At 45.7% G+C, this 21,680-nt stretch overlaps 1 protein-coding gene across 3 annotated transcripts; it reads right to left on the bottom strand.

The window, feature by feature from the left end:
* Positions 1 to 7,386: 7,386 nt before the first annotated feature.
* Positions 7,387 to 14,622, bottom strand: PRDM8 (PR/SET domain 8). Of its 3 annotated transcripts, XM_036022562.1 has the most exons (5): positions 13,813 to 14,622; positions 12,289 to 12,365; positions 11,351 to 11,571; positions 10,141 to 10,372; positions 7,387 to 9,733 (listed from the first exon to the last, which is right to left on the bottom strand). In XM_036022562.1, the coding sequence occupies exons 3-5, from the start codon at positions 11,567 to 11,569 to the stop codon at positions 8,103 to 8,105; spliced, it is 2,082 nt and encodes a 693-aa protein (XP_035878455.1). In that variant the 5' UTR covers positions 11,570 to 11,571; positions 12,289 to 12,365; positions 13,813 to 14,622; the 3' UTR covers positions 7,387 to 8,102. The 3 variants fall into 3 exon arrangements, with proteins under 3 accessions (XP_035878455.1, XP_028361173.1, XP_035878457.1); XM_028505372.2 differs by lacking the exon at positions 12,289 to 12,365 and having other exon boundaries at positions 7,387 to 9,730; positions 13,813 to 14,616; XM_036022564.1 differs by lacking the exons at positions 12,289 to 12,365; positions 13,813 to 14,622 and adding an exon at positions 13,311 to 13,775.
* Between the last annotated feature and the right edge of the window lie 7,058 nt (positions 14,623 to 21,680).

Below are 21,680 nucleotides of genomic sequence, written 5' to 3'. Positions count from 1 at the left end.
TTAAAGAGGTCTCTATTATGTCCTCCTATAGACATTATTACTTTTTCCCTCCTCTATAAGATCTTAATATCTACCACTTCTAGCCAAGTTTTCTGCGAATGGGACTTTGGGGGAAATTATCTTCTTTTTGAGTTGTTTCTTTACAGTCAATAAAATTATGAAGTCATTATCAGAAATCCCCCTTTTTTCAGTATTTTCTTCTGATTTGAGGGGTGACCCTGTTCCTGGGTCCCTGAGCTGGCTGTTGGAAAGTGCTGATACAACAGAGACTCAGAAACTATACATATTAAACTTGAAATTTCTCCTGAAACATGTTCAAAGGCAAGCCACCATTCCAGAGAAGAAAACTGTACTATCTGAAATCTCAAGTCCCTGTTTCTGAGCTATTATAACATTGGCTAAATACCAAAATAAATGTATTTTGAATATTTAAAGGGCTTAAGAAACTTAGATGTGAGCTGTTGGCAATCATAACTTGATGAAACTTGTTTTACCATGCTATTATCTTTAGTATGCATGGAATTAGATTTTCGAAAGGTAGATTTTCTAAATATCTCACTGGTCTTAAGTTTAGGCATGTTTGAAAGCTTAATAAGCACTTACAAATACAACCTCAAAATCAAAGACCTCTGATTTGGAAGCCATTTTAGGCATTATCATCCAAGGAGGAAAAGTACCTTTGCTACAAATGCCTCATCTTTCCTTAGGTTGTTCCAAAATTAGAAATTGAGATTAAGAAAACAAATGGAGAAAAAAATACCTTCATATAAATTCTTTTTTGTTGTTTGTTTGTTTGTTTGTTTTGCTATGTATTCACACCAATAGGAAGGAACTTTGTATACAGCGGCTTTGCTGTGGGAGAAAAGACCAAGAGCAATCTAAGCTTTCTTTCAAGCTTAAGCTTTCAAGTCAAAAGGCAACTGAAGACGAGAGGTTCTGAGATAGAAATCATAGAGCAGAATGAATGTCCATAAAGATAAGCTTGCTGGCAATAACTGTTTACCTCTATCCAGCCCTGCTAAAACTTTTGCTCTCTCCAAAAGCATTTGCACAGAGAAGTCTAATTTACCCCTCTTTCTACAAGGGATCTTGCAGTAATATTCCTTTTACTTTTTTTTTCACCCTCATTAATCTCCTACACTAGAGAACAGTATAGACACTAAAATCTTTCTAACTGGGTGGTTCACACCGTTTTCAGGGCTGGGTGTTGCTGTTTGGATGTGTGTTTGCCTTTTTCAAATACCCAGTGCTATGTTGTGGAGGGGTGGGGGCATGTGGAATATAGATAATCCATTTGTTTGGGAGAAAAGAGTAATCAAATAATTCTTCTAATAATAATAATTCTTCTTTTTCTTCTTCTTCTCCTTCTCCTCCCCCCTCCTCTTTCTCCTCCTCTTCCTCCTCCTCCTTTTCCTCCCCCCCCCCTCCGTCCGTCCTCCTCCTTCAAGTTTCACACTTCACAGAAAAGTAACTAAACGCAGACAAAGCCAAGATAAAGCCACTTGAGGTTCTACAAGCCATGGTGGAAGACCAGCACACCCATATGCAGATGAAGCCCCAGGGAAAAGTGGAATCACGCTACAGGTTTCTAGATTTGGACCCCTGTGGCAGTTGTGCTTTAGGATCCTGGTCAAGGGTAGGATTGATTTCCAGATTTCTTCCCTGACACTCACAGCCCTGCTTTTCTCCAGAGAAAATGTAAAATAAGTGATGAAAAGAATTTGGAATTGATGGCTGGACATCTGAACAGAAGTGAAGAGCCAAAGAAAGGATAGAGTTCATTGGTTTTGTCCCATGATCTTTTTCTTGCAAATATCATTCCTCTTCTGGGGTTTACAAAGGATCATTCTGTTTTCCCAAAGAATTCATTCCCTCAAGAATTTGAGAAAAAGAAGATATGGTATGCATTTTTCAAATCTCCATTTTAAAAGAGGGGAAAATGTGTGATGAAATAATGCATTTACAGCTCAAGCTCCATTGAAAAAAACTAAAACAAAACAAAACAAAACCTTGATTTGGAATCAAGGGTCCCTTCTAAGGACATTATCTGATGATGACTATCATTCATGAATTGCCAGAATCTGCGGACCCAGAGTTGTCTTCTTTAAGCACTGAGCACAGAACAGCGTTCTAAACAAGGTATCATTTGTTCACATGGTACCTAGGAAGAAAAAGGGCTATTCTTCTGCATTTTGACCATGTTTTCTACAGCAGGACAAATTCTAGTTAGGACTCCTCTTATAGCCCTTTTCACTCTTCAGCCAGTGCTATGCTGGTTTATAATCTTTAAGTACTGTGAACACACTGTACTTATAATTTAGGATTATTATAGGTAAGCCAATTAAAACTTCATTTGCTCAAATAGACTACAGGTATACTTAACTGTATTGCTCAATATTTTTTTCAGTGACCCTTCTGTATGTTTGGGATATTTAGGAAGAACCACTGAATAGTTAAATACACATCTACAAACTCAAACCAGCTATCACTCTCACCTCTGCTTAAGAATGAGCAAAGATCATTAAAGGAAGTCAAGCCCACAAAAGATTTCTTATAGAATTACTAGAGCATCCTGATAAGCTGAGGAAGATAAGTTTTGGCTAAAAGGATATCTCTTTCACCAGCAGGAAAGGCAATCATATATAATAGTATGAAAAGGTTCTACATGAGTGATTTTACTTGCTTTCCAAGACATAGCTGTGTGATAAGTCCAAAGGTGGTATTATTCATAAGTTCAAGTACAATAAACTGAGACACATAGATGAAAGGCTCACAAAATTTGGAGCATGCCTTCTGACTTAGGAGCCACTAGTCTTTCCACTACATTCCCATTATTTCTCATCCTACTGTTCCAAGATGACAGCCATACTAACCACACAATCCTAAAACATGATGGAGTAGGATCCTTCATGGTCCACCTCTTGCGTAGGTTGTTAGAATTAAACCCAGTCAACATGTAAAAAGTACTAAGAATAGTGCCTGTCAGTTGTGTGCCTACATGTGTATGTACTAAAATAGATATGTGCATTTGTATATGTAAATATATGTGTATGTATAGTATACACAAGATATGTGGACATATGCTATGTGTGCAAACATGCATGCATGTATGTTCTGGTGCATGTACAGGCACACACAGAACTTGAAAAGGGATAAGGAAATAATAGTTACCATAACCAGGTTAGCTAATCAAGTAAGGCTCTTAGCTATATCCCTAACCCTAAAGATTGAAAAAGGAGAAGAATTTATAAAAGAACTTTTTCTTCAGCTTCTTCATTTACTACTTTTGGAGAATAGACACGTTTCTTAAAAATTTTAAGTCTCTATTTAAAGTAAGAAAAACCAAGTTTGCTTTAGCACTACGATTTGTTAAGAAGAGTCACAGAGCATCACTTCTCCGTGCCACACAGACTACAAAGCCAGAAGGCACTCGGGCCCACCAGTAAGACATATGTTTCTGTCGCAACATTCTAGGCCTCATGGCCCACCTGTCTACCAAAACACATTTGGAAGAGGAAAGGGAGGTGTCCCAGCTTCTCACTTCATACCCAGTTCAGCTTCTGGGAAGGCTAAATTTTCTACACTCCTTGAAGATATTTTTGCACCTCCAGGGGAAGACGACATTTGCAAAGAAAGCCAAAAGTGCATCAGTTCAAAAGCCAGACCTGGTACTTCCTCTCCTGGGAGGAACTGTCCAAGAGGTGGTTCTGGGGGCGGGGGGGGGGGGGGGGGGGGGGGCACTGGCACTTTGCCCATCTCTTTGCATCCTGGGTGGTGTGTGGGGTGGTCCTCAGTGCCAGATAATTGACAGTGTAGTTTCCTGATGGGCTGGTTCAAGCACCATAGGAGTGGTCTGTATGGCTGAGAATCATCAAGGGGGTTTCCTCACAAAACTCCAGAAATGATTTCAAAGCTCTGTAAGTCCCTAAACATGGAAGAGAGCATGGAGGAGAAGAAGGATTGAGGGAAGAAAAACTGGAAGATATCGTAGAAAGGGCCAAATTGACTCCAGAGCATGGGAATGGGCAAGGAGAGAAAATAGAAAGAAAATCTGAAACCTCCAGGCGAATCCTTCTACCTGCCTGCCCCGCGCTCTGTCGGCAAGCGGCGGGAGTCTAGGTGCGGGCCCCAGCAGCGAGGGCTGCACTGGAGGCGGGAGGGGCTGTGTGCGCACCTGCCCTGAGCCTTGCAGACACGCGAAGACTTCTCCACCCGAGTTCGCAGCGGAGGGGAGTCTGGCCGGTAGTAGGTGGAGAAAGAGATGAGAAGACCTGGACTCAGGAGAGCTGCTCAATCCATAGAGTGAGGAGAGGGCGCACTCCCTGGCCAGTTTCTGGGTAAGAGTGGCCTCGGGGGTCCAACACTTCCCTGCTCAGGGTCACACCCATTGGGCAGGGCCCCTAAGCCGATAAACTGCCGGGGGTGGGAGGTGGAACTCAGCAGAGGACCGGCAAGGTGGTGCTGAGCGGTTCACACACCAGGTGGGATGCGGGAAATGCGAACATTGGGTAGACAACTGTCTCCACCCCCCACCCCATTCCTCCCTCCTCGGCGACCGACGGCGTCCCCACGTCTGGGCTTGCAACTGGTCCACGCGTGGCTGCAACTGCAACAGTCGTGACTCTGGTCCTCGGAGGGCCGCAGAGCGTAGAAGTGGGCCCGGGACCATGGGAATTTTTCCCGGGAGGGTCGGTTTCCATCTGGGTTCTGCAGCACCTGCAAACTGGTGCTGAGATGTGCGTGCGTCTCTATCCGCATCCTCTGGTTCCCACACGCCTGTGGGCATATTCTATACCCTGGAAGCACATCGTGGGTAATAGAGGTGTCCCTCAACTTAAAAAATGCCAAATGAGGAGAGGGAGTCAGATCCACTCTAGTGCACGCTTGGAGATCTCTAGCGCTGCATTCCCAGACATTCTGCCTCTGGGACGCAACAAATGCTGTTGCAACAACCGGTCGGTTTTCCCTCTCCCTACTTAGGACCTGCGGCCTTGGCACTGGGAACTCAGGCCACCTGCCGGGACTTCATAGTAGCTCCAAGTCCACATGACCCCGAGACCTTATTTCTTCCGCAGCTGTGTGCAGACGTTTAAGCCCAAGACCTGAGCCAGCGACCTCAGTTAGCTGGGCAGATGATGGGGTTACGGAATTTAGAAACTCTCGTCTGAGAAAATTCAGACACAGAGAGTTAAGATACATCAGGCAGGAAAAGCTTGAAAATTCAGGAATAAAATAAAACATTTGTCAGTTTGTCTTGGCTGAGGACAAAACTAGCTCTGGGCACTCTTCCCTTACTACTTCCTGCCCAAAAGGTCTTGTGGGCAGATTGATCAGTAGTGCTGCCCAGCCCTAAAGTGTCTGCCACAACACACCTACCTGGATCACCTGGGCAGTAGCTTAGCCAACACTTGGCTTTCTTCCTGATTGTGTGATTAAATTAATGACCACATGAAAGAAAACACAAGGGAAGCTTAGGGAGTGTCTACCGGTACCCCCCAAAAAATGTGATTCCCAACTATGAGGAAGCCCTTATCAAAAAGCAGTATTGGCTTACATTGTTTTAGACCTAAGTTCATTGCTGAATCCCCAACAGGTAGTAAAGCCACCACAGTGAAAAAGAGATTCTGGAAGGATTGGACATATAACAAAGGGCATTCAAGTTTGTTTATTTTTGTTTGTTTTTACAGTTAGACCCCAGGCAACCTGGGGTCTGTTTGTTTTTAAGAGACTTTCTTCAGAGACCCACTAGTGCTCCAGGCATGGACAATTAAGTCAGCCTCTAAAGCAGTGTGATTTAAGGGTCTCTTGAACACCATCTTCCATTTGCCCCACATATTCTTCTCAATCCTTGCTTTCACCTTTGCTTCGCAACCAGCCTTGTTCTTTTCCCTACAAAGCCCCCTTTAGATTTAATAGGAGTCTGGTTAACCGTGAGAAAAATCAATCCCTTACTACAAGTACTTTAAAGATTGTAGAACCTGCCTCACTCTGTACAGATGAGAAAACCAAGATGCAGGTAAATCAAATGGTGCCGATGATGATGCAGGGTCATACTAGTCATGAGCGGCAGCTGGAACTGGAATTTTGGACTGCTGTTCTTATCACACATTGCTGGGGATGAGTGTTTCAGATTATCCAATTGTTGCCTAGCAAAAGTGAGAAAGGCTTCAACAATACATAGTACAAAAAGTACTTGGATGATCGTAGGAAAGTCAGTCTGAATTTTCACCAACCTGGGTCACACTATGGATACATCTATTTGCCCTGCCTCTGGTCTTTGCCTGCTCCCCGCCCTAATCATAACTTGCTCTGTAATGGCCCCAAGATAATGAAGTCTTTGAAACACTTTTGGGAAAAAGCTTTGAATGCCTACAATGAAAACTTGTGCAAGTTTCCCACTTCAGGCCTCTTCACAAGTGTCCTCCATCTGACAGCGGAGGGTTGGCAAGATATGAGGGAAGGGGGACAGTGGGAAGAACACCTGTGATCTACGCAGTGTCATGTCTGTAACTAGAGCATGCACAGGGTGACTCTGAAGATGCCCAGGGACTAAGTTCATGCCATCCTAATACCTAAAGGATGATGATCCATTTAGTTTTGCATTTAATGGTTACTGGATATACCACACACTCTCACATACACTCTATTTAACTAAGATCTGTTGTCAGTATATGAAAAATACAAAGGGACTTTTCATAAGAGGAAGGACAGGGAGAGGAGGAAAGTTATCTGGTTCTTCTCTATGGTAATACTCCAGGACTAGTATTTTCCAGAAGCTGTGCAGTTGCTCAAAAATTCAGACGGAGAGCTGTGCCCTGCGATACAGATGACTGTGGTCCTTTCACTTTGGTTTCTAAAGAAACCCTCCGTAGGGCCTCTTAATGGGTAGTGAGAGAATGTTAACTAGTTCTAGAGGACAACATACTCTTCCACGTAGGCACCACCAATAGAAACTTAAGTGGGCTTTTCATCTGGTTTCTGTGGTCCAGGCCTGAAAATTGTCTCTGGTCACATGTAAAGATGCTAATTAGCCTGCTGCTGAAAAGAACACTGAAGTCCTAGTGACAGGCTAGCTTCAAGGCAGGCATCTCTGCTTAAATGCTTTGTCCTTTGGTCAGGACACTCACCACGTTCCAGTTAAAGATTCTCCAACTAATAACCAAACCTCATATCCTCTCTTTGGGGCTCAAAATTGTCTTAGAGCAAAGAAATGCAAGTGGGGCAGAGTTCATCGTCCCTCTCCTGCTACCTCTTCTTTCCAGGGACTCAGTGAAAATACATGGTATCTCCTCAAAGTGTAGTTCTTGGCTACAAAAGTCTATTTAAAAACTTTCCAAATAATTGCTCTGAAGAAAATAGTCATTTATTCTGAAAGCATCCAACATACCCAGATCATCTATAAAGTTTAATAAATCTTTCCAGGGATAAAAGAAACACATAACTATTCAGACTCCATTTCACTGGCACAAAATTACACTTTCTTTAAAAGGAAATATATATTTACATAATGATGACATTCTTCATTGAAGTCCATAATCGTTTCATGATACATGCACTTCCCCCTGGAAACTTTGATTGAATAGTCACCCCCGTTTGTTGATTTTTGTAAGAACACAAACTGTCATCAAGAAATGCAGAAAGCATCTCATTCTCCTCCTTTACTTTTTATCTAAAATAAATTTTGCCCTTACATACAATTATTACATCTAAACTGTAAGTTCTTAATAATTTAAGTAGAAACGTATGACAAATGCATCAATATGTTGCAATATATGACATTTTAAAAAATGTACCTTTGTTTTTTGGAAAGTGAAAATGCGTGCATTCAAAAGAAAACCCCTCAAAACAACCCACCCAATCAAAAATCCACCATCCTGTGTGTGCGTGCGTGTGTGCGTAGTGTAGGTGGCAGGTAAACATTTGAATGAGATTACTGGAGGAGCCCACGTGTTTGAGACTCTGTGTGTGATGTGACCGTCTCTCTGGGTGCAATGTCTCAGATCACTAGGAGGTGGTGGATGCCATCACGTGTTTGTTCCTACAGGTGGCTTGACTGTGCTGTGCGTGGACGTGCCGAGTGGAAAGCTGGGGTCCTTTCGGTGTCAATTATGGGAGGTCATGTGCCTGGAGAGGTGGTGGCGCTCCCTGAAGGACTCGTTGCAAATGGGACACTTGAGTTTCTCTTCCCGCCTTCGCTTCACCAAGGGCTCCATGGCGTACTCCTTTTTGTGATGCGACCTCATGTGGTATACTAGGTCGGAGGTCATGCGGAAGGAGGCATTGCACTTGGCACACCAGTTCTGCGCGGGCAGACACAGCGAGGTGAAGGAGGGAGGCAGCAGCGTAAGCGCCGAGGGCAGCTGTAGCTGCAGCGGCCCCGCGGCTGCGGAGCTCTTGGGCCAGAAGGCGGTGGCGTAGAGGAAGGGGCTCTGTTTGGGAAGGCCGCCACCGCCGCTCTGCAGGGCCGTGCAACCTCCGTTCAGGTCTGCGGCTCCCTGGAGCTTCACTGCTAGAGGGTCAGGAGCAGCGGGGTAGAGTCTGGTGGGACCCACACCGTCGCTGGGGTGGCACGGCTCGAGGGCGCTCAGCTTCTGGCCCAGCACCAGCGGGGACAGCTGCGAGAAGGAGCGCGCCGGCTGCGAGAAGGCGCTTTTGCGCTCGTCCGACGCGGCGCCTTGGCAGCTGCCCGCGCCACTCGCGCCACCCGCGCTGCCCGCGCCCGCGCCGCCCCCAGCGCCGCTGCCGCCCAGCTGCGGCACCGAGGTGAAAGCGCTGCCACGAGCCGGGCTGCCGCCCTCCAACCGGCTGGGTAGCGGGCCCCCGGGCCGCGGGGCCAGCAGCTTCTCGGCACTAGCCGGCGACGCGGCCACGGGCGTGGAGGGGCCTCCGCCGCTACCCGCGTCCTGGTCGTCGACGGTTGCAACCCCGCCATCGGCTGCCGCCTCCTCCTGCAGTCCAGGCGCTCGGGACGCCTTCTTCACCTCCACGAAGGCGCTGCGCTTCGCCTCGCCTGTCTCCGGGCTGGGCGGTGCGAAGAGGCGGCCGTTCTCTTCCAGGCCGAAGTAGCTGCCCGAGGCTCGGTACTGCTGCGGCGTGCATACCAGGTCCTCCTTGGAGGCGGGCAGGGGCCGCTCGGCGAAGCGGCCTCGGCCCCCCGCAAGCCCCGCGCCGCCACCGCCCTCAGTCGCCTCCTCTGGGAATTTCCTCTTTCCTTTGCCCAGGCCCGCGGCGTTGCCGTCGGGACTCAGCTCCGCCTCCTGGTGGCCACTGCTGCTGCTGCTGCTGCTGCTGCTGCTGCTGCTGCTGAGGCTCCGAACCGGGGAGCACCTGCTACCTCCGCCGGAGTTTTCCAGCTCCCGTGCCAGGTTGTGAAAGTCCGTGGATGGCTTCGAGCTGCCGCCGCCAGTCGCAGGAGGGTTACTGCCCTCCGGGGAGGGGGTCGGGTAATGGTGGAACGGGCCGGCTTTGCAGAACTTGGGGCCCGGGCCCAAGGGCGCCTCCTGTTGCTGTTGCTGTTGCTGCTGCTGTTGCTGCTGCTGCTGCTCCTTGCCACCGCCACCGCCGCCGCCGCCCCCGTGATCCTTGGTGCCCACGCCGCCACCCTGTTCGTCTTGGGGGCTCCTATCAGCGCTGTGAATTCTCTTGGGGCAGCGGAAGCGCAGATGCGCCACATAGGGGAACTCAAACTGGAAACGTTGGCTGCATTCCAGGCATGTGTAAGGGGACGACCCTGCTTAGTGAGCAAACACCACACAGACGCACACACGCGCGCAGGCACACGCACGCACACCACATGATTACTCAGGATCGTCTCCAGGCCAGTTGTCATCATCCCCTTCACAAATCCACCTTAATCTCTCAGGCCTCTGCCTGAAAAAGAAGGGATCCTGTACGACTTGATCTAACTTTCCCTCCTGATTTGGGAGGAGGGCTGTAATTAAGCCAAGTGCCCCCTAATTTATCCTCACATATCTGCCCCAGCTTCATTACGGACTAGATCACAGAAGCTTCCTAAGAGACACCGAAAGAGAGGAAAGGCGCCTCCAGGAGCCAGAGTGAGACCCCGCCGCTCCCTGCACTCCACCCCCCCCCCGCCCCCCGTTTGCTAAGGGCCCACACGCGGGTCAAAAGCCAACCTACCATTCATTTTGCTGTGGGGTCTAGAGGGGCAGAGCAAGAGTAACTCAGTCAGTTCTTTGCCGTACCAAACTAGTAACTCCTCATCTTTGGCAATCCTTCGGAGAGAGCGGTAAAACAGCTGTCCGTTTTTTATATAGGCTTCAAGGTTCTGCTCTTCTTTATCTCTGGCCGATTGAACCAGACGCAGCCACATGAGACCTTCTGAGGAACCATTTGCTGCTGAGGTGTCTACCTACAGTTTAAGAAAAAGAAAGAAAGAAAGAATACAAGGAGGAAAGTGTTTGGGGAGGAACACTCTTGTGAGAGAATAAAGCTGAAGGGATTGGGGGCTATTTCCTACGCGTCTCTCTTTTCCAAAGAATTATTTGAGATCAAGATTCAAAAGAACTTGACCCAAGTTGGCACCCATCCTCTTGTTTGTGTCCAGCAGGCAAGAGAACTGTTCTTTGAGATGCTGGGTAAATCATAGAGCTTATTTAAGTCGTCGTTTTCATATACCAGTTGAACATCAAATGACGAAATTTCTTCTTTCAATTCAAATTAGTGTTAATGTCTCAAGAATTTACTTTTAAATTATCCCATACTACAAAAATGTGGGGGAATTTTGTTTGCTTTGGAAATGAAAAATTTAGATCTCAGAAATTGTCATATGGCATTCACTCATCTTAATTTTGACTTAAACAAGTATTAGTTCTTCTTTGTAAAGAAAGAATGAGAAAAGGACTTTTATATCCACACTAAAACATATGGATTTAAAGATGTTTTATTGTCAGATTATTAACATTTTTATTCAAATACAAACTCTGGGCCTTAGCTACCTCTCCCAGAAAGAGTAATATATTTAGGGGAAGGGGACCCCTATACTGGAAGGCAAGTGCTCCCATACTTACAGAAAGTACTCATTATGCAAATAGCCTCAATCTTCCGAAATCTCCCAGAGTCAATACCATTATCAGGAAAGCCCAGGATTGAGCCACTGATTTAGGTATAGCTGGTACTCCAAACCAAATGTTGTCATTTATTCCAGAAAAATCAGTTGACAATGATTTCAGTTTAATTTTTCCTTTTCAATATTGGGTGTGTGAAACAGGACAACTCACTTTACTGCAGTTTCTACATTCACAACCTGTCTCAGCTTGTCATTAGAATAATAGTCAGTTTTCAGCTGGACATCACCTTCCTACCCCAAGCAGTATCAGCAAAGACTTACCCTGAAGATGTAAGGAACTGTTCTCTTGTCAGTAGACTTGAGAGCTATGAAAGCTATGCTGTCATACAGGGAAGTATGGCTCAGGACGCAGGGACCAAATATAGCGTTCTCGGGAATGTCGCAGGTGGTGTAAACGCTGGTGAAAATATCCGTCAGACACTGTTGGACAGCCTTGGCATCTCCATCCCAGATGCCTCGCTGGATGCCTGAATCCTCCATCACTAGAGACAGACACATAGGACACCAAAGTGAAGTACATTACTCGTTTTGCCTTTATGAATCCAGACAGAACATTTTAACTACTCAACAGATTTTTCTTGAATTCGCCTGCTTTTTTGCATAGCTCTTATTTCAGAAATAAAGCCAAAGGCAGATTAAATCTGGCATATTTTGAAGATACCAACTAAAAAATTGGAATAGTGTCAGCTCAAGGTAGACTAACTGCTTGTGAGAGAGAACATGTAGGGCTAAGGAAGACAAGGTTTTTGTTTTGTTTTGTTTTGTTTTGCAGTCAAGTTGGGGAGGATGGGCCAGGATTTGGGGGAAGTGAGGGTGGAGGATAAAACTGTTTTTTTACTAGCCTATAGACTTTCTTGACTGAAAGAAACTTCTTTTGGGAGAAAGCTCCTCTCCTTTTCTCTTATGCACTGGACTGGATGCCTGGGAGCTGATTTTATTTTATTTTCTTCCAAAGAGGGGAGCCGCAATAGAGAACAGGTGGAGACAGTCAAGCATGGCGAATGGATTTCAAGTGGAGTGTCAGGGCCACTGATTCCGTGTCAGCTAACCTTTCTCTGCAGCCTACAAGAAAGGACGTATGTCTGCTCATTACCATAATCCAACACTGTCCCTCCGAGGCTTTAATTAAAAGCAGCAAGCAGAGGTAATTATTTTTTTCTCAACATGCTTATTTATGGATGAGGGTGAATCCCAGTTACCTTGTTATACAAGGGGGTGGATTGAGTCACACGTGCCTCATGAAGTGAAAAGGTACAGGGCAGGTCCGAAGCGTCCCCTGTGTGAAGCACGGTGTGTGTAATGACTGGTGAATTCTTGCTCCCTAAATGCAACCCAGTCTGGGCAAGAGGGGGCAGCCCCGCTTAAATAGACCTCAGTGGACACTCCAGCTGTTTCATCCACAGCAGTTTAGAAAGTGATGCCCCAATGGAGGGCTCTCTATTAAGCTATCATTTGACTTTTTTTCCCTTTTTCACTGGACACTGCCTACAATATTTACCATTTGAAAAACCTGTTATTTAACATTTAAACTGGCTTTGAAGTAACTGCATTGTTCACTCTTTCTGATTGATTAGAAGATTTCCCCAATTTGGTTTTTCCCCAATAATGCCACCATAGGCAGTATTTCATGTATATTTGGTGTAATTTAAGTAGCAGGACAGAATAGACCTAATTATTTTCCAGAGAAATTGTGCATTATGGAATAATATTAGTAATGCCCATTTTTATCTTAATGTCTATTAACCAAATAATTTTGCCAATGTGATTACAAGGTACTGCTTTTTTTCCCCCTTTACAGCTAACAGAGCATGAAACTTTGGTCAGCCTCTTCTTTCATTCACTCTTCTACACCCCACCCCACCCCCACCAAATGTCAAGTGTTGAGCAGCATCTGCCAGACAGAAATAAGAGAAAGACCCATAAAGTAGAAACTTACTTTGAGATAGAGCATCTATCCGTGAACATTTTTACCCCACACAAGATAGCGTTTCTTATCGCCAATTGAAATTTTAGATATATTTCAAAAATCTTCCAGAACCTCCCATCTCCTTTTCAACGGAATCCTATTCTCTCCTTTTCAATTTCCCCAACTCAGCGTTTTATGCTCCAATTTCTCTCGTCCTTTTAAAAGTGTCTTTCAAACAAACGTTTCATTGTGCCGTGAGGTCGCCCCGTCACGTCGGGCAACAGCAGGGACACAATCATTAAAATGCAGTTTTACCTAACAATACGGTGAAAAGGTCCTCGCCGCGCGCTAATAGGGGACCGCGTCGCCTTGGCGGCCGTCAGGAGCACCCAGCCGGTCACAGTCATCGCGGGGCGAGACGAAAGCCTGGGTTCGCTCGCCCGCTCGCGGTGGCCTTTGCCACCCAGCCTTGCACAGCTCAGCATCCTCTTCCAGGGCCCCGGTTCTCGTCCGCCGGGGCATCTTTTCCAGAGCCGGCTGAGCTCGCTGGGAAGCGGGCACTGCCGCCGGCCGCTCGCCCTACCCTGGAAGCAGGCATTGTCTGGCGGTCGCGCGCGCCCCAGTCGCTTGCTTCTCCGGCAAAGTGCTCTCCACCAGCTCCTCCCTTTGTATAATCTTATTGGCAGCAGAGATCCCCTCTACAATTATTTCCCCCCCTCTTCTGGATACTAAGGAAACGGAGGACAAAATTTTCCACTCTTCCTACGAAACCAGCCTTCCTCCCATCCCCCTTCCCCATCAATGCAAATAGACTTACCAGGAATAAGGTCAGGATAGAATCGGCCAAATAACGCCACCTGGAACCGAGAGATGCTATCGACTGTTTCTTTTGCCTATTGTATCAGTGTATTTCCATGTCAAGAGGTGTTGGTTGCTGTCTAGTAGGCGCTGCCTAAAGAGGGGAAAGAGAGATGGAGAGATGCGGAGAGCGAAATGAGAGGAGAGTAAGAGGAAAGAGAGAGAGAGAATGAGAGTTGTACAGATGGACCCGATGCAGTGACTGACTGGCACGCAGACACACACTTTTTGTTTGCTGCACATAATCTGCCCAATGACGCGTGACAGCCCACGTCCCCTCCCTTTAACTCTTTGCTGGGCTGGGCGCTCCCTCCGGCGCTGCCTGCCTGGAAGCGGTCTCTCTCCGGCCTGCCGGCTGCCCGCCTGTCCTGAGCTCCTTCCCCAAAAGGCAACGCCTCTCTGAGCTTGGCTGGTCCTCCTCCTCCTAAAGCATCGCCCCTCTGGGACTGGTAGGAAGGGGGGAATCAGTTTCGGGGGCCTAAAGGCCCTAAAGGGAAGTACCAAAATAAGTGGAAATGGCCTTTTCCCGTTTCCCCTGGCACTTGGGGAACCTCTGACAGAAAGGTGGCCACTCAGCGAGCGCGCGGAGCCCACGCGCATCTCCAGAGTCTGAGTTTTGTGCTGGGGACGGGGTTTTCAGATTAGCCCCAAGGGATTCTCTGGTCATTGAGGCGTCGCTGGTTCACGCAGCTAGTCGCTTGGGGCTGATAAAACAGCTCCAGCTCTCTCCAGGAGCGCTCACTCCACCAAGCCCTTCTAAGCAAGATACAGAAAGGATGCGCTTTGGTGAGAACTTGATCCAGTCTTTCTGTGGAGCTGGAGATGGAGCAAGGACAATAAAGTGAGAACGCTGCCAGACTTCCTAAGGGGATTTACAGGGGTCGTCTGGTCCCAGGAAACAAGTACCTGGGCGGGGGAAGGGGTGAGAGACAGATGGGTGGGATGAACCCAGGTTACTGAACACTCCAGCTATTCCCGCTGTTCTGCCCTCTGCCCCACGCATTCTGCGTAGTCCTGGAGGGAGGGGGCCCGTGTTGGGGGAGGCCCATATACTAAGACTTCTGGGTGTGTGTGTGGGTGTCAATGTAAAAATTATCACCCAGATGCGCTCCGGGGAGCTTTTCTCGTCCAGCCCGTAGTGGAAGAGTGGATGGAGCCACCGCTGCTGCCTCGGGAGCCTAGTTTTGCGCGCTAGGCCACTTAGAGGTGTTGGCTGGCCCCTTTAGGGCAGCGGCTGGTGCTAACGACTCCAGGTCTTTAAGAGCCTGAAAGTTGACTCCTTCCACAGGGGCTGCAACACATTTTCGCTGGGGAATTCTCGGGGTATTTTTTTCGCCGTTCAACTCTCTAATCCTAAGGGAAGAAGGCCTTTGAGTGTTATAGACCGTCCTACTCCTTCAGCCCCACCCACAAAACCTTACGTGGAAGAGGACAATCGGTTAGCTTTAGGATAAGCCGGATGTGTAGCCTGCTAAACTGGAGGACGCCGAACAATTTAAGAAGGAGTGAAGACAGCCTCATTTTTATCCGGCGTTGGAATAAGGTAGTGGGATGTGGATTGGCAAAGAGCAGTTTAAAAGGAAAAGGTGCTCATGGTGTTAGTTTCATTCTCTCTCGCAGCTTCGAGACTTCCCTCTGGAACCCAGTAGTGAGGCAGCGAGGCTCTGAGCGCCTCTCCTCGCTGGCGCCTGTGGTCCAAGGAAGCCAGAAAGAGTGAGTTCTTTCCTCCCTGGCCTTGGTCCCTTGGTCTCTCGCTCTCTCCTCTCTCTCTCTCCCCCTTTCTCTCTCTCTCCCCCCCTTGACATTTCAACAGCCCCTGGTCAGCCCCCACAAATAAATTCACAATCCTTCCTATCAGATTCAGCCAGCGTTGCCTAGGATTAGCTGGGACTCCAGAAAAGTAGGATTGAAAAATCCCTACATATTGCGGTGGGGTGACGGGGCACGGAGAATGAAGACAGTTCCCCCTTAATTTTCAGGTTAGCTACTGGTTTTTCCAAGAAAGCTTTCAAACTGCAGTTGTCTTCACATATTATTTCTATTTATACGTGTGTGAACACCTTTACATAGTTTGCCTAAGGGCAACTCATGTAATGACCAAAGCACAAAGCCGAGGGCTCTCACAGTCCGTATATGGGAATCACTGCATTGGGCTACCAATTGTCTTAGGACAAGATGTTCCATTCACCTCTCTCCCTCTCTTCCTCCTCCCACTCCCCTCTCACCCTCCATCTCTTGTTTCAAGAAAGGGGAGGGGGATTAGAAACATCTAAAGAATTGCCTCAAACATCTCAGAAATAATCCACAAGTTGGGAAAATAGTCTCCAAACACTTAAGTGAATTCAGAGAAGGAGAAAAGGATAAAGAAGGAGGCACAGGTGTAAACAAGAGCTGGATAAAGAAGTAGCCATAAGAGAGTTGTGGTCGCTTAGAAACTGTAGTCTGTCAAAGCAAAGGGAGGTGTATGTGTGAGCTTTGGGGAGCGTGTCCTCAAACTGAATTCCATTAAACTGTTGAACAGAACATTCCCTAGAGCCTCCTTTTGCTGTTATTTAGAGAACAGGAAGTTTGCCTTTCCCAGGAAAAATCATCTGCCCATGCAGGCCACTTAAAAAAACTTTCTATTTCACGTTCTAAATATAAAAGCATCTATTCCAGAATGTGGACATTCTAGAAAATCTTAAACTTTAAATGGAAGGCATTTTTCTTTACCCTGGCTTTTTCCTCCTTACACATAAAGGTCATATCTTAGACTATGTCTCCTTTGGGGTACTGAGACCTAGACTCCAGTTTGTATGAAATAAAGAATGCTTCCAACACTTAAGTTGGGAGTGGAGGAGCTTGACCTTCCAAATCTGAAGCAGAAAATAGCTAAGATTCTATACATCAAAAAGGGGAGGGATGTCTTGAGAAGTTGACCATTAGATGACATTTTCTCTCAGCTTCGTTTTTCTGCCCCCATGATTAGATTTCCCCTATTGATATCAGAAAAAAGCCCAAATAAAAGATTTTCTAACATTTTATTAATCCAATTATTTGTCTTATGTATTAAATGACTGACATAACAAAAAAGCAAATATGGGCAAGATTAAGCTAGAAATTCCTATTTTGATGGTTTTCTAGTATTTTAAGTGAAACATATTTGCTTGGTAATATAAATGGTGTAAATGACAATCATTGATAAGAGCTTAAAAATCTACAAATTATGTTTATTTCTCTAGAAATTTATGGACTAAAATCGTGCATAAACTACTTTGAAATCACTCTGCATTACTACTTTCTGGAATTCACTAATACTACATAAAGACTTGAGGCATTTATCCATAAACAATGCTGTAAAAGCACACCTCAGTCAAAAGTTTTTATTTAATTCACACGGAACAATGGGTTTATTCATATATTTGGAGCTCTTTTCCCTGGGATTTTATTTTCAATTAAATAGTTAGAGAGATGCCGATGAATAGTGACGGTACGTTCACCTAACTCCACTTTGGCAAGGTTTCCAGCAGTTATAGTAAAAATATATGTGTAGGCAACTGCAGTATTGTTTTTGAAGAGAAGGCTGATGAATGAATGATTCTTGAGTGGTGACTTTTATGACCTAAGTGAGAAGATGAAGAAAGGGTAAGAAAGGAAATCTGATTCTTAGAGAGTATTACAACACATATGTCCTTTCTCTTCCCAGAGTAGAGAAATGGGGCCCAAAATATCTCAACCTCTGTGATAGGAGGCAGGTAAAGTCTCTGAGAATTACCCACTTAGATTATTACCCTATAGAAATGAACACACATTTTCTTTATTCTTTTCTAGGTCCTCTTTTATCCTCTGCTAAAATCCCAAATTTCCAAAGCTCTACACCAGCAAAGGTTTTGTTGATTTAAATATATTTATCATGGTGAAGAAAGAACACACGGGAAGTCAAGAGAGATACCAAGAAAGCAGACAATGGAGACTTTTTCCTACGCTTATAATTTTCCCAAAGAGAAATCTCTGGAAGGGATGGTGAGGGTGGGGGCAGGAAGATAATGGAGCTTCACAGCCTCACCATAGAGAATTTAAAAGTTTCTGAGGAATCACTTAGGGGCAAGAAGAGACAGATTTGTGGAGTAGGATTGAGGATACTTTTAAAAAATAAATAAATAATTATACATGGCAATTTTGGTGTGCGTCTATTCCTTACACTAAGTATTACTGTTGGTTCATCAGGTGAGAAATCAGTGAGTGTTTCCCAAACTGGTTCTGGGTGAGCAAGAGACTTAAGGAAAGGATGGATACTTTTGTAGCCTGTGAGGGAGGGACTCTAGGCTCCCAACTCCTGACTCACATTTTTTCTCTTCAGCTTTTCCTCTTTTCCAATAAATGGTAGTTATTTTTAATGTTGCTGCTGCTACTACCATTACAACTGCTGCTGTTCTTATGATTATAACCTGCCTTTCTCAAGTTTAAAACCTTCTCTCTTAGGGTTCTCAAGTTCTACCTGACACTCTGCTGGAATTCAGCTGCAAACTGGATGGTCTTTGAGAAATTTGTGTAATTCATTTCCTCTCCTGGATCTGGATTATAGTCGGCAGGCTTAATGGCTTCTGAATTTGAATTCCAGCAGGGCTAGCAACTGAGATGACATTAAAGGCAACTACCACAGATCCAAAATCTATGTCTCATGCTCACCTGTCTTTGACCTGCAATCAAGATCCAATACCCAGAATCTTGACCCACTGGGTTCTCCCAGCTTTTATATCCCTTCCCAGATGACTATGTAGAGAGCTGGCAAGATTTTCTGTCAAATATGCAGAATACAAAGTTTTTCCATAGTCAGACACTGCAATCCTTGAATAGACCTCAGTAGTAGGAGAAGGGTGGGTGGAAGGAAACGTAGGCAGGGCCACAGCCAGTCATTCTGGGCCTCCTCACCCTCCTGGATGGGCTTTCCAGGCAGACTGAGGACCCAGGGGTGTCTAGCACTCTAAAATGGAAAGGAACATCAGGTTTTGAGGAAAATTGACTCTAGGCCTTAGGAATGTCATCAAGTTGAGAGGCTGTACATTAAATTTCTTTGAGCAACCAGGAAAAGGGATATTATCCCAACACTCAGTACCTGAATTTAACCTCATTTCCTCTCCATTTTAGACTCTGGGTAATTCCTGAGTTAAAAAGAGATATGCGGATTGACACACAGTGTATACTACAGTGTGGGCAGATTCCCTGGCACCTGGACTCAGCTTGCCTTCTGAGGTGTGGACTTAGACTGTAAATTGGACTGCTGGGAGATGAGCAGCATAAACCATTCCTCTCCTGGAATGGGGTCTAGGCAGAACATGCCCAGGACATTCTAGCTTGGAATCTGTCCATGGCATACTTCCCTGAAGCCAGAGAGAGACAGATACCTGATTTTCTCCAAGGAAAAGAGAGGAAAAAAAAAAAAAAAAAAGGATTTGTGGGAGTAGATATCAATTAGTTACCACACAGTGATGATTCACATTGCTTTATGAGAGCTTTGGAAATATAGCTTATTTCTTCACAAACTATGCTCTCATACTCAAAGTGCCCCTCCACTCATATTGCAAATTGGACTGTTTGAGAGAAAACCATTGTTCATGATTTCAGTTCAAATTGCAAGTTTCATTATTTAATCCAGGGCTATTACTACAGCATCAATGGGAGAATGTCTCCCTAAACAATGCATGGAAAGTCAATAGCTTTTAACAGATTTTTCATAAGCAAATAAAAACTACCAAGTTTTTAATTAAGTCTTTCTTCAATTCTAATACTTGGAGAAGTAGTCTCTTAAAGAATTCCAAGATCAACTTGTCACATACAATAGTAATAGCATGACTACTATAAATAACACTACCTATATTTTATTTTATTAAATTTATTGGGGTGGCATTGGTTAATCAGATCATATAGGTTTCAAATGTACATTTCTATGATACATGGTCTGTATATTCCATTGTGTGCCCATCACCCAAAGTAAAATCATCTTTCATTATCATGTATTTGGCCCCCTTTACTGTTTACTACCCTCCCCTGCATCCTGTACCTATATTTTATAGAAACGACAGGCAGAGGGATCAAACTATATTTGTTCTCTTGAACTTACTGGTTGAAAAGCCAATTCTCTGATTGTTTGGTAGCCATCTGGTAATGCAATACAAAGATAACCAAGATATTAATAATCTCCTTTAAAGTTTTAAGGAAAACCCATATTTTAAGAATAAATATCCAGAATTGTCCAATTAAACCATTCACAAATTGTGAATAAGAATAAACATATTGTACGTAAAGACCTAGATGTTGAGACTTTTGAAGGCCTAGAGTTCAATTTAGGTCTGAACAAGTTTATACCTGATCAGATTTGGTCCCGTGTATGAAGGTTGGTGGTGATTATTATTGAGGGTAGCAATTAAAAAATTACTTTTTGGATATGTCATTTTTCTGGCTCATGTCCATAAAGTAGTCAGTGCTCCTTTTCCCCTGTTTTGTGTAAGATGGTTTTGAGAAAATAGTTTGTGTGAAGTCATAGGAGAGAACAGTTGGTTCTGGAGAAGCAAAGCTGAAGAGAGTTCTATAGAATATGTTTCCTACATATGATTTTTGTATCTAGGACCTCGTGCATGAGATCAGATGACTCATAGTATTATCTATTCTGGAGTCAGTTTACCTTAGACCCTAGGAAGTTAATGTTCCCAGATAGGCACAGATCCTCTGAACTTCTGGAAACAGCCTGGGGAGAACCAACTGGCTGAGAGAGCACAGCAAGTTCCCTTTCTTACCTGGAGGACTGAATTAGCTGCTCTATCCCTCAAGCCACTCACAGCGGAGTTTGGGCCCAACTTTTGGGTGGCAAGGCAAGGCAAGAAGTGCCTGCTAGACCCAGACGATGCCTGTCTGAATTCTGTGGTGTTCATGTCTCAGTAAAGGGCATCACAACAGAGTGAAGTGTGCAGAGAAGGCCAAACGACAGAGATGGGCTTCAGTGTAGGCTAAGGAGATCTCTGGTAGAGACCCAGGAAGGGCACCCCCCCACCCCACACCACCACCGGCAGCATCACGAGAAGACAGACACCGCTCCCATTACATTTGTTTGGGATGGTTCGCCAAGAGTGCTGAGCTCTGGCACAGCAGGGCACTGGGCAGAACAAAGCAAGCCACCTTCAGCTGGGTGTCACTCTTTCAGAAGCAGCTTGAGGAAACCATGAACATGAGGCAGAGAGACACCATGCAGCAGTATGCTCTGGACAGTCCAAGACGCACCGAGTTCGAACCAAGTGCACTCAAGGGCCAGTCACGTTTTCCGCCTTCTCCAACCTCCTATCACCTCCTTCGAAAGTGTCAAAACTTGCCTCCTGCTAGGCGGCCACTTTCCCAGAAGAAAGGCGTCCCGAGGGCAGGGTTTTCAGGAACAGCTAGGCTCTTTCCACCACCACCACCCTTGCCCCCTGCGCAGGTCCCCTGGCTGCCCCCCCACCCCCCCCACCACCACACCTTTCATGGGTTGTGGGTCTGTTTTCCTGTCTCTTACTTGCTGGGCAGACAGAAACCTCTCCCAGCCTCGGTTTTCCTCCTCAGGTAAACCGAGGCTGGCGAGAGTTGCCTCCCCGGTCTCCGTGAGGACTCAGTCAAAAAAAAAAAAAAAAAGGTGAGTGCACTTTTGAAAGCCTGTTGCTGAGCAGATGGTAAGGGATTACTTCCAAGAGCTTGGGTTAGTTTCATTTCAGCCTTGGGCATCCCAGAGAGGCCCCAGTCACCTTCGTGAAGAAATATGTCTGGAAAACTGACTAAGAAGGGGCAACAACTCAGGTTCAGGCTGCAAAGTCCCATCAGGAG

Source organism: Phyllostomus discolor, chromosome 1, assembly GCF_004126475.2.
Source record: "Phyllostomus discolor isolate MPI-MPIP mPhyDis1 chromosome 1, mPhyDis1.pri.v3, whole genome shotgun sequence".
Taxonomy (NCBI): Eukaryota; Metazoa; Chordata; class Mammalia; order Chiroptera; family Phyllostomidae; genus Phyllostomus; species Phyllostomus discolor.
The sequence above is the reverse complement of the archived record's forward strand: the minus strand, read 5'-3'. Positions and strand labels throughout refer to the sequence as shown.

Bases quoted from the DNA above. Each gene is read 5' to 3' on its own strand.
- PRDM8 (XM_036022562.1), bottom strand. From the start codon at position 11,569: ATGGAGGATTCAGGCATCCAGCGAGGCATCTGGGATGGAGATGCCAAG. The intron at 10,373-11,350 runs GTAAGTCTTTGC...CTTAAACTGTAG, and splicing joins CAGTTCCTTACATCTTCAGG to GTAGACACCTCAGCAGCAAA. The intron at 9,734-10,140 runs GTAGGTTGGCTT...TTGCTCACTAAG, and splicing joins ACCCCACAGCAAAATGAATG to CAGGGTCGTCCCCTTACACA.